The 12,596-nt window shown below is 42.5% G+C and overlaps 1 protein-coding gene across 1 annotated transcript in view; it reads right to left on the bottom strand.

Annotated features, from left to right (window-relative positions):
- Window positions 1-3,358: 3,358 nt before the first annotated feature.
- HEPHL1 (hephaestin like 1) overlaps window positions 3,359-12,596 on the bottom strand; it is a 32,325-nt gene continuing 23,087 nt past the window's right edge. Inside the window, exons 13-20 of the mRNA XM_058825407.1 lie at window positions 11,782-11,921; window positions 10,646-10,786; window positions 7,504-7,610; window positions 6,794-7,016; window positions 5,910-6,049; window positions 5,165-5,324; window positions 3,783-3,875; window positions 3,359-3,705 (exon numbers count right to left, since the gene is read on the bottom strand). Of these exons, the coding sequence (XP_058681390.1) occupies window positions 3,503-3,705; window positions 3,783-3,875; window positions 5,165-5,324; window positions 5,910-6,049; window positions 6,794-7,016; window positions 7,504-7,610; window positions 10,646-10,786; window positions 11,782-11,921 (1,207 nt within the window). The 3' untranslated portion in view covers window positions 3,359-3,502. The remainder of the gene's footprint in view (window positions 3,706-3,782; window positions 3,876-5,164; window positions 5,325-5,909; window positions 6,050-6,793; window positions 7,017-7,503; window positions 7,611-10,645; window positions 10,787-11,781; window positions 11,922-12,596) is intronic.

Raw genomic sequence — 12,596 nt, 5'->3', positions numbered from 1 at the left:
AACGCAGGTACAGTGTTTGAAAGGAGACTCCTTGCTTCAAGTTTGTGCCCATCAGCTCAGGTCATCTCACCAGGCACTGACAAGAACAACCTGACTCTGTCCATGCTACTCCTCCCTCAGCTGTTTGCACACACTGTGGAGAGCCCCTGAGGCACTTTCCCCAGGCTGGTGAGCCCCAGCTCTCTCAGCACTCATGACCCCACCACAGTCTGACAGGTGCTCCAAGCCCCTAACCTGCCCAGCATCATGTACTGTGGGAGTTTCCCCACCCATAATGTTTGATCACTGCTTTTCAGGTCAATTTTTTGGGGTAGTCACTGGGGTGCCTTCACCTTTAATAACCCTTAATTTGTTTGCCCCTCTGTACTTTTCCTGTTGGTTTCTGGACCTCTGTGAGCTTGGGGTGCCTTCACCTTTAATAACCCTTAATTTGTTTGCCCCTCTGTACTTTTCCTGTTGGTTTCTGGACCTCTGTGAGCTTGGAGAATCCTTAGCCCAGGAGTCACAGAAGTCACATGTCCACTCCATGTAGAGCCACTTCCTGTGTTGTGCTTTCGTGTAACACTCCCCCAGCTCACTGCTTTCTACAAAAAGGACAAAATATTCCCTCCTCCACTCAAATTCCCCTTTATTAAACTGATGTCCTATCTGCTTTCAATTGCCTTTCCTATTTTTTTCCAAGCCATAAGCCAAGGAAATTACCCTTCATATAGAAACTGTTCTACAATACCGATTCCTCTTCTTGTTCTTTTTGTGCTGCTCTTGTGCTGCTTTGCTGGATGAGGCCAGGAGATTTGACTCATACTGTGTACAAAATGCAGGTGCCCTAGACATTTATGTAATGGGACAAAGTGGTTTTCTGTTTTGCTCTATTCTTAATTTGTACTGATTCCTAATATTTAATTGCCTTTCTGCCCACTGAACAACATTGGAGCTAATGGTGTCATTAAAGTATTACAAATCAGATCCCATTTCAGAGATGTTTAGACAGTATGATAGACATAAGGGTAGGACTGCTTTTTTCCACATGTAGTACTGTAAATGTGTCAGTAATAAATTTTTTTCTTTTTTTTTCACTGATTTTTCATGCTACATGTGCTTAAGATTGTCACTCAACTTGTCCACTCTTTTTCACAACACTTTGATAAAATAGTGAAAAGCAAGGACAAGCATGTCATGTAGCACCCCATGAGTGACTTTCAACATGAAATCTGACCACTTTTCACTGCCTTTTAACCAGTTATTTAACTTCCATGGACTCCTCATCCCATGGTGATTTCATTTCCTCAAGAAACTTTAGGACCCTCTCAAAAATCTTATGGAAATGTAAGCAGGTTATATTCATCCATGTTTCTTGCCTATGCACTGAGTCCTTCAAAAACCTTCCTAAGGCACAATTTTCTTGTGGGGGGAAAAAAAAGAAAGTATAAACTCTTCCATGTTCTCTTCTGTTCCTTTGGACACTTTCCTGGTTTTGCTTTTAGAACAGTTTCAAGCAGCTCCCATTGTGCGGCTGACAGAGCTTTTAGTCCTCTGGAAAGTTTTTAAAGATTGACCTTGTCACCTTTCAAGCTTTTGGGACAGTTCCCAGCTGCTACCCCACTTTATAATCCAGATTTTTCATACTTGAGGGCCTGTAGCATTCCATGGAAAACATCCCTGCCTTGGTGACTTGATCAGTTCATTTTGTTGCTTAACTCTGTTCCTACTGGTGCTTCAGCCCAGCACAGATGCTGTCCTTCAACACAGGTGTCAGGGCACAGCTGGCACAGGGCTGCCTGCACCAGGCAGGCAATGGTACACTTGCTGCTTTACACTTTTTGTGCTGTTTCATGATCCCTGTGGCAGGCTGTGTCCCCTGGTCTGGCAGCAGCAATGTCCTGCGGCCCTTTGGAGCCTTCGTTCTGCTTTCACAGCCACTGTCCAGCTGAGGAGCAGGACAGAGGAAATGAACTGGGCCAGAAGGTTCATACAAATAGCTGGGGTTTTTTATTATCAATGTAATCACTTTGGCAAACTAGTTTCTACAGTCAAAACATACTTATGATTCTTTCTAAAACAGCAGGTGCATTAGCTACCCTAGAAGTGAAGTACCAAATAATTTCCTTTTGTAATAGTGCATTTTGAGTGAAAGGCTTTAATTTTATATGTACACAGACAGCTAAAGTTCTGCACAGACAGTATTTTTGCACAGAACAGGAGACCCCAATGTTAAAGTTTACAGGACAGGAAGATGAAAATACCTGTATTTGCCAGCTCAAATTGGAGTTTTTGAGTTGTTTATTGATATGATGTAAAATCTATAAGGGCTCAGTCCTGCATTTCTACTTCATGTGTGTGCTTTCAAATGACTGAGGAAAACAAAGAAATTACTGAGAACCTTCAACATATTGTTTGACTGGACATCAATGAAGGACACATTTAAGCTACAATAAGAGCGTTGCACAGTAAAATTTCCTACCTTTGAATACATTTTAAAGTACAGGAGTGGAAAAAATAAAATTTAAAAAAATCAAACTAGCAATTTGAATTTACATTCAAAATCAAATTTGTGTAAACCGTTTTACAAAGGTTTTTGTCCCGGAATTCCTCTGCTAGAGCTATAGCAGGCATGAGCAGGCAAGAATAAACACAACCTAACAAAAAAGTGGCTATAAACATTCAAGTATCACTAAATGTGTCCTGATTCTGTCTGTCTGCCTCGCAGAGCACAAAGATCATCCTCCTGATGACTTCATTCAGGCTGGGAGAGAGGTGCTGCTCAGTGCAAAGAAGAGGTACAGAATCAGGACCATAACAAGCAGCATTTACAAAGTAAATTAATCTCTTGGAGGTTGTTCAGAGCTAGATTTTTAGAGATAAATAAAAGTTGTTAGAAACTAATGGCAGGGGCACTGCTGAACCCTTCAGGTGCTAAAATTTATTTGTAGGTCTTCAAAAATCTTCGACCCCAGGGCGAAGTTTCCTCATTTAACAAGGGAAAAAAAAAAGAGACAATCACTTGAATGGTGGTGAATTCATTGAGCCAGACTTTGGGAAACTGCAGGGACTTGGAGGTTTGCAGCTGCTCCTTCAAAGGATGACAGCTTAAGCCAGTCCCTGGTGGTGTTTATTTTCTTGTGTGAACCCAGAGCTTCTGCACAGAGCACATGGATGCCATTCTGCCTGCTCCTCACTCCTGTGAAAACCCAGTGGATGCTGCTCTGCTTGGCTGCCAGATTGGATCTTGGACAGAGCTCATCTGGACCCAGAGGAGTGAAATGGTGATGGGTGGTACCTGGCTCTTGGAGCTGAGCTCTGCAGCTCATGTTCACTCTTGTGAGCACTGGCCATGGGGTGGGACTGTCAGCATATGCCCTGCTCCAGTTTTATTAGCAGCATGTTGCCTGGCAGTGTTAGGTTGGACTCAGTGATCTTAGAGGTGTTCTCCAAACTTAAAGGTTTTATGGTTCTATGTTGTGAAATCCAGTGAGTGCCTGTGAATGATATTAAAAGTGGGAATTTACAGGGAATCTGCCAGAAGTGCACTTTTATCATCCAGAGCTGTGTAATGGATTCTATTTCCTTGGTGGGTGACGAAGCAGAAGAAGATTAATGCTGTTGACAGTAGAACAAGTCCAATGCAAAAAAAAGCTGCGAATATCAGGCTGGCTTCTTCAGGACTCAAAGTTTTGCCGAAAAATTTGCCCACTTTGTTGTCATAATCTGTTAAAAGAGAGTTGTTCATGAGAAATCTGCACATGAATCTGAAGAGTTTTAAATGGCATTTAAAAAATCTTTACCCTTTGCAGTGGTTTCATTTGTTGCAGTAGTTTTATTGTATGTTCCAGTTGTGTGTCCTCCTTCTGAAGGAACTTCCCACTCTCGTCGCCCTTCTCAGGGTGAAAAAAAGCACAGTTAAGTTGGAAACCTTAATAAATATTTTTTTGTCTTTTGAAAAATTGGAGTTGACTTTATTTCATTATTTCTACCTTGCTGATCTGAACAGAAATTGTGATTAGATCATCACAACTGTTCCTCTGGGAAGCTCCATGGGCAACATTCCCCTTCTCTGTAGGCATCTCTTTTACTCCACTACTTACTGTGGTGATGGGACAAGGGGTAACTTTTAAACTGAAAGAGGGTAGATTTAGGTGGGACATAAGGAACACATTTTTTATGAGGGTGGTGAGGCACTGGCACAGGTTTCCCAGAGAAAGTGTGGATGACCCATTCCTGGAAGCGTGCAAGGCCAGGCTGGGTGGGGCCTTGAAGAACCTGGTCTAGTGGAAGGTGTCCCTGTCCATGGCAGGGGGGATGGAACGAGATGATCTTTAAGGTTCCTTCCAACCCAAACCATTCCATGATTCAGTTCTGCATTTGCTTGTCCATTTGAAACCTCACAGCCCACATGAATATGTGTAATCAAATAAAATCATTATATCCAAGGAAGGAGTATTTTGGCTACATTTGGCATCTACATTTGTCATCATGCTGCTACAGGGTTATAGGTATGAGGTGTGCCTACTGGCACTGTTTCAACTCTTGTAGAGGAGTGTAGCCAGCACAGTGAGTACCTAGATGCTGGATCCAGATGTTTAGTGAAGTAATGTGATGTGGAGAGGCTCACAAAACACTTTCAGCTTCACTTACATGTGTTGGAAGAGACAAGCACCACTCAAAAAGTTTGCCAACTTTTCTTAGTCAAGAGATCACCTATTTCTTGGACAAGATGAACAACCATTTTCTGGAGCTCCTTTTATCCCAGCTGGTGTCTGCCTGTGCACAGAGGAGCCCAAACAGCTCTGCAAGTCATCAGGGCTCACAGGAAGGAACCAGCACCATGCCAGACTGTAAGCCCTCCTGCACAGTGAGGCAAAAAGGCTGAACAACAGCTTTGCAGATGTTTTCTGTGCCACCTTTAAAGGACAAATGGTCCCTAGGCTGCCACTGTCTCAGAAGGGCACTTGTGAAGCACCAACTGGTTTCAAGTTGCAGCAAAGTGCACCAAAGATTGCCATGTCACCAGGGGTGTTTGTCCTGTCTCTTATCACTGCTAACTGGCCATGGCAGTGCAGGTGCTTCCCACCAGTGCACAGGTGAGCTCTCTTCCTTTCATCCCTGCCTTCCATCCAACTGTGCTGCAATACCACCTCTGAGTCCTGGGATGTTTCTGATACTGCACCTGATTTATTGATGGTGTAGGTTGTCTCCATGCCAGCATGGATGTGATCGGCCACGTGGCAGTGCAGAAGCCACGTCCCAGGGTTTTCTGCTACGAGTTCAACTGTCTGGAAAGTCCCAGGGAAAAGGTCATACACATCTCCTCTGTGGTCCTTATCTGTCTGTGGCAAAGCAAAACCAGAATCGTGAGAGTCATGCCTCAAATACTCCCCCATGGGCACTGAAATATTCCAGTCAGCATTCCAGCTCCTTAAGGCAGATCAAATGCTTCTTGTACATTTCTAGTGAGCATCATCCAGAGAAACTGAGGTCTGTGGACACCTCTCATTTAATCCATCATAAAAAAGCAGACCCCTTCTGTTGACTTCAGCTTTTGGCTGAGCAAAGGTGTTTCTTTGAAATATTTTTCAGGTAGTCCTGCCAGTGGCAAACTGTCACATCATAAAACCATACTCCAACCCGGCATAACTTTAATCTCCTCCCTGTATTTTCCCTCACACCTACGGGTAATCATATATTTTAACCCACCTAAGCATGTCCTCTACTAGGGTAATAGAAGCTTTGCAAGTATCTCATTTATTACGTATTTCCTTCAAATGCAAAACTCCCACCCACCTCAGCACCAGCCCAGGGCTCTGGGCCTAAGTGACAAAGCCAGGCTGGAAATATGGAAATTTTTTTTGTTTGTTTTTCTCATAAATTTCCCATAACAATATAAAAGTTTTATTTTGATTTATTTTACCAACCTTGAAGATGAAGGTCTGTGCATGGAAGTGAACTGTGTGGATATCCACTTCATTGCCCATTCCTATCAAATACCAGTTTGTCCTATCACCTTCATTCATCGTTAGACCCAAGAGACTGTTGTAAATCTTCCCATTGATTGCTGGAAGAATGACAAAAATAGGAATGATTAATAATTGGCCATGGTATGGGTGATTATAACCTCTACTTCAGGCATCCTTTGCACTTTGAGGGTAGAAGGAGTGTCCAGGCAGAGAGGGGACAGGCATGTGTGGTTAGGACAAGTGCTGTCCCCAGTGACCACTGCCACTGCAGGGAGACAGTCATGCTTTTGTTTCAGTTTCCAAATTGTGTAAGTATACATCAACAAACATTTTTTCTGTCTTACAGAGCATCAAGCTGGTTTTTTCCTGGTTGAGATTGAACTCCTGAGCAAACTGGATTTATGTTGAGAAGCTACATGGGAAAAGAGGGAATAGAATTGTTGTCTAAAATGGGTACCGGCTGTAGAAAAAAATGTTTGCTTTGCCAGGGCTATGTGTGTTCCCATCCAGTCTATTCAGCCTGGCTCCTGGACTGGCTGTAAATACAGCCACAGTTTTAAAATATCATCCCTATGCTCATAAAAAACAAGCCTGGGAGGGACACAGCTCACAAATGACAAGGAAATCCTGGCAGGGCATTCTCTTCCCAAAAGTATAAGAGCAAACTATCTTGTTAGAAAAATATCTTGGCTGGGCCTTGTGAAATTTTTTTGTTTCCAGCATTGCAGTTTATGAAGTTGTCACATGGCTGGGTAACTGCAGGCTGAGTCCAGTGTGTCCCTAAAAGGGCTGTGAAAAATAAACATCTTTCCTCTTGGCTGCTGCTGCCGAGTCCTGCATACCATGCTTGCTGTTGCCATCTTCAAAGTTCTCAGTGGAATTAAAATCATCAGGATTCTTATGAAGGTATGTTTCAATATTTTCTTTCAAATACCAGGATTCATTTTCATCGAACACCATAAACAGAAGAGTAAATTCACGATCGATGTCTTTCCTCAGACCTCTTTCATCTAAAGTTCCTTTTCTGCAAACTACAAGAGGCCCAATCAGACCACTGTATGTGTCCTGAAATAAAATAAATATATGCATTACAGATTTTCAATTCATCCAGTTATGAAATGGATACAGATTAACTGAAGATTAAATTGCTTTTTCCTATCAGATGAGAAAAAATCAGTCTAATTAAAAACTTCTTTCTCTGTGTATCTCTCTGTTAATTTACCAAAGCAATGACATCCAGTGGTCCCTTTCAATCTTACTCATTCTGTGATTCTGTGATTTTGTGTAATGTTTTGTCTTTACCCCAAATCCCCTCAACTGTTCTTTAAGGAGGAAATCACATTACTGTGGTCTATGCCTTGGGATTTCTGTAGCTTAAATTACCCAGGCATGTGCAACTGTTGGTAAAGAGTTCAAAGCATCTAGCTCTGTAAATGGTGTCTCTAGCCTGTGGTCCTCTCCCAGCTGAGAAGCAGGACCTTTCATAAACATTACACAATGCACGACATGTTAGCCAAAGCAATGGAAGCTTTAATGGCCATATCTGGGTTACCTTAACAAAATTTGCTGTTGAATAATAAACCCAAGTGATACAATTTGGATCTGTTTTGCCAGGACCGGATCGTTCCGGGACGTTCCACCTGTAGGTGTTTATTTCCCCTGAAACAGAGAGAGAACAATTTTACCTTGAGCAGCTAAGTATTAGAAGCTTTGAATGGTATCTAACTCAGACCTCCTATCCTTCTCATCAAAAAACTGTCTGCATCAAAACTACCTGTGGAAGCATGCAGCTTCCACAGGATAGGGATATGATTCTGCCTTCCAGGAGGTCGGTGAGGTTCCAGTGGTGTTAGTGAGGGCAGATTGCTCCAGAAATAAAGATCTGCAAATGATTCTGACAAAAGTGGCATCCCACAGAAGGAAGTTTACAAACAGGACTCTTCATCTTTGGCAAAACCTGCAGTAATTCAATGATCTAGGTTGCTGATAATTAAGGTCAGATGAGGCATTGGGAGCCAAGCCCAGAAAATGTTTCTTGGACCTTCTCAATTGAAGAGGACAAAAAGAAGTGGCAGTTGCCACTGGGATTTTGCAGAGGGTGCTGCAGAAGTGTGTCAGCTGTGGGCCTGGATAGGAGAGCTGGATATGTACCAACCTGCTGTCTGGGGGGAGCAGGGGGGTTCTTTCATCTTCCAGATAGGACCTTGCTCCACAGCAATTACCAGAGAATCTCTATCCCTCCTGAAATGTCATCATCTCTGCCACATCCTCCCTGAGCAGAAATTGCCTGGCCTCTGATTTTAAAAAAACTGTAACAAATGGATGAGAAAATGATCTATTTGAGTGAGGATCATTTCTCTGCACCGAACACAAACATCTGCATTCAGATGAAATGCCTATGCTGTGTTTCCCTGCTTTGCTTTTTTGCTGGTACTTCAGGAAAGGGTAGGAGACCAAGATGTGGTCAACACCTTACCCTTTTAAGTGGTGGAGAAATGTTGAACCAAGCAGTCTCTGTCCCAAAAATCTTTCAGGGTGACAACAGCCAAGAGCATCATGGGACATGCTGTGAGTCAGGTTAAAACCAGAAAATCACAGAACCATGGTTTTAGTACAGCTACAGCACAACAGCTGCCAATGGCTGTGAGCATCTAGGCAAGGAGATTTTTCAAGCTTAAAGGGTTGGGAAATGTCTGAGCCTAGTTCTTGTGTCACTGAGCCACTACACTGTTCATGCATCATGCAGCAGTGGGTTTTAATTGTACAGTAGCAACTACAAAAACAAAAAAGTGATGACTTTCAACTCTCATACAATATGAGATGGGTCTCATAAGTATTGCAATATCATTTACTCTTACAGGATAAGAATCATGTCATGGAGACATGAAGACCATGTCATGGAGACATGGAGGCCAGGGAAACGTTTCTCATCCATCTGTATCTAACCTACATGTCATCACCTCTTTTTAGAAGGTGTGATCTGAGAAGGGAGGCTGGTTGTGGTCCTCCACCCCTTCCTTACTTTTTCCTCCTCAGCTCAGGATGTTTGGAGGCTGTAGATGGAAAAGAATCCCTACCCTATTTAAAGCTGACACATTTCAGAAGGCATTGAAGACTGATCTTTGAAGTTCAAATAAGGTATAACCCCTGAAAAAAGCGAAAATTGATGTTTTCTCCCTTTTTTCCTTCTGGGTAATTGAAAGAATGGCCAGGGAGAGAACAAAGCTGTGGCAGATGAGAGCTGGTCTAGCATAGGTTGCTATGGATATGCTTTCTGCATCTATTTAGCATGCCCCCCACAGTTTCTTTAGGACCTGGCAGTGCTCTCAGGAGCACAGTTTGTCAGGATGCAAATCTGTCTGATGACTTATTTAGGATTTAGTAGAATTAGACAGTCTTTGGCAAGTTTGGGGTGAGCAGTCCAGCCTGGCCTAGGAAGAAAGACAGTGAGGATTTCTAGATGATGCTGGTGGGGACTGACGTGCCCAGAAATTTTTCTTATTTCAGGGATTTCATTTCTATGTCAACTGCTCTTTCCAAACTCCTAAGGAAAAGTCGGTCCTTAGATCCTGTTGAAGAATGCTTTTGGCTTACTCTCAAACACAGACACCTTCCCTCATCTAACTCATCCCAAGCCTGCTCCCATGTGGACACAGGAGACATGACAGTAGTGTTCCCCTTGTTACATCTCAAACGCCAGCCTAACAGTGTCAACAACATCATGGAGCAAATTACAAAACAAAGGAATTGTATATAAACCAGTTCCTTTTCTTTCCCCTCCCCCATGTATTAACCTCAGGTATACATTCACCAAACTGCAGCAAGGCAGATGCTGGCTCACATTTGGGCATGAGTTTCTGTGTATTTGTATTTTACTGACACAGCTGCTCACAGGAAAGAAATTTCAGCTTGCAAAGAGCTTTATTACATCAAAATTTCTTTACATTTAATTTCACACTGGAGTTCACAAATACCGCCAAAAAAATTTGCATGGGTGTTGGAAAGCAAAGGTGGGACTGCTATGCCTGGGTTTGATTTCCTACTTAGAACATAAACCCAATAAAAAATTGAAGTTCAAAAATTTAAACAGGAATAAAACAGGAATTAAACAGGAATTTTTCTATATGAAAAACTATTATCTATTGTTTTCCTCACTAAAAACTGAGGCATATTTGGTACACTTTTCAAAGGTTATTAATTCACATGACAGCTATGTTTGGCATTTTATGCACGACTCTGAATGCAAATGCCAATTCTCTGTAGCTTGAGTGAGGCAGAGTTAATATTAACATCTGCAATTCTTACCTCTGAATTTGAAAGTTTTTAAAACATTGTTAGAGTGTCAGTTTGGAGCCAAATGCAGCACTGGCTTACATTTCTCTTGCCATGATTATGGGCTTGCTTCTCTCTCTTTTGGAGGTTGTCTAGTGGTTTTACATTCCTGTTTCTACCCCTGATAGGAATGAAGGCTTATTCTCTGCCCAAACATGCTCACTTGGTCAAGAACCTACATGTCTAGAAACTCAGAACTGTAGCTGAATAAGCATTGAGCATATTGTGCCTGGGAGAACATATAGATATGGGCAAGTTTGAAAGAGAGATTATCATTAATGTGCTAAAATGCTTTTATATACAGCCTTTGTAACTCAAAGAAAAGAAGGGGGGGGGGGGGAAAGAAAAAAAGGGAGCCTTACCAGGGAGGGTAATTGGTGTCTCAGGCTGTTCTTCACAACCAACCTCTTCTATACCATGTGCACTTACTGAGTAAGGCCTGCTGGCTTTGTTCTTAAATACGATCAGTACGGAGTCACCGACCTCGGCATGGAGTAGTGGCCCTGAATTCAAACAGGAGATGCCAGTGTTTAATGCTGCTTTTCTGAATTCAACAAACTTTCAATAGCTTGGCCTGGGAGTAGAGCCAAGGTCTCTATCAAAATCATTGGGCTTTTCTATTCTTCTGGGAAAGCCATAGAAATTGTATTATCTCAGCTGATTAAAAGCTCCGTATGTACAAATAATCCCTTTTCAGTCAATGAAGAGAATTGTTCTCTCTGAAGACAGGTCTTTGATCAGCTGTTTTCTAAGGAAAACTCCCGAGGATGGCTTTTGAATCTTTCAAAATGTTATTGTCCTTCAGAAAAGGAAATTGTAAACATATTCCTGAGAAGGTTATCCTGAGGGAAGAGTATGAAACTGTATCAGGAGAGGCTTAGTTTTAGTATTAGGAAAAGGTTCTCCACCCAGGGGGTGGTTGGGCACTGGAACAGGCTCCCCAGGGAAGTGGACACAGCACCGAGCCTGACAGAGTTCAAGGAGTATTTGGACAGCACCGTCAGGCACAGGGTGTGAGTCATGCAGGGCCAGGAGTTGGATGTTGATGATCTTCCAACTCATGATATTCTAAAACTCTATTTTATGACCAGTTGTTGCCTGCTTTTCACCCCATAAAAAACCTGAACTGATGGTTATTTTACGATGGGTAAAATTATGTCTTGCCAATTGCAAACACAAATCCATCTCCTTAATATTAATCTTAATCTGTTTACAAGAGTCTCCCCCATGTTACAAGTTCTGAAGCTAAAGTGAATCCTGGAATTGCTATTATAGCACTCCTTAGGATACTCCTTATTCATGTTCAAGAATTAATTCTTTAATTTGGAAAGGATCTTTACACTCAGCAGTTATATAAATAGCGTGTAAAATAACTGACACCTGGAATAAGCGTCACTGTTCCATATTTTCCATCTTAATAAAGCTAGAAAACATAGTTTTTGGAAAGCAATCCTCTTTCTGAGCACAGCTTGGTCTGTGAGACATGAGAGCTACTTGCCCAGGATTTCCAAGTGTTCCTCCTCTTCTGTCCTCACTTTGCGCTGTGTGAAGTTGCCACTTGTGTACTCCCTGTAAACCACCTTCTTGTATTTTGAACCAATCAGGTCCTCTGCTTGGCCCAGAAAAACATGCCCATAGCTGCAAAATAAAATGCAATAAAAGCACTAAAGTGTACAAAGCTGAAAGCTAGTAACTGCTGTGCTATTCACAACAGATTCAATGAGAATATACAGCTTGATCCAATGTGCTGATGGATGTGAAGGCCCTGAGAGATGCAAGAGGTTTTGAATAGCAAATAGCAAGAGTGATAATCCTTACTGAATGCACACCCTCTTCAAACAGGTAAAGCTGAGGATAAGATGCACTCTCCAAGAATTTTGGGAACACAAATCCTTCACCAGAGCTGGAGTAGGAGTAAAGTGTGAGATGAGAGTGGTTTCAGCTGCCCTCTCCAGCAGCATTGTTCACTCCAATAACAGATACTGCCTGTCCCTGGAATCCTGAATCCTCCTATCATGATGGCTGCTTTTGCTATCTTGGCTATTAGCCACGGGAAGATGATAAACAAAGCTTGACCTTTGAAAACAAATGCGATCCATCATCTGAGATAAGAGGGAGTTGTTTTACCCTTCCCTCCTGCTGCTGTGCACTGCACAGGCTGGATGCTTTCCCAGCATGATGATAAAAGGAGAAATGTATTTTCATTCTGCACGGGGAAGAGGATGCTTTCCAGGTTTCCCTAGTGTGTGGCTGCTCCCATGGGATCCCAGAGGGCTGACTCGCCGGCAGAGGACACTCACAAGCCGCTGTGCA

This window comes from Ammospiza caudacuta, chromosome 2, assembly GCF_027887145.1.
Source record: "Ammospiza caudacuta isolate bAmmCau1 chromosome 2, bAmmCau1.pri, whole genome shotgun sequence".
Classification (NCBI taxonomy): domain Eukaryota; kingdom Metazoa; phylum Chordata; class Aves; order Passeriformes; family Passerellidae; genus Ammospiza; species Ammospiza caudacuta.
This window is presented reverse-complemented; position numbering and strand designations above follow the sequence as displayed.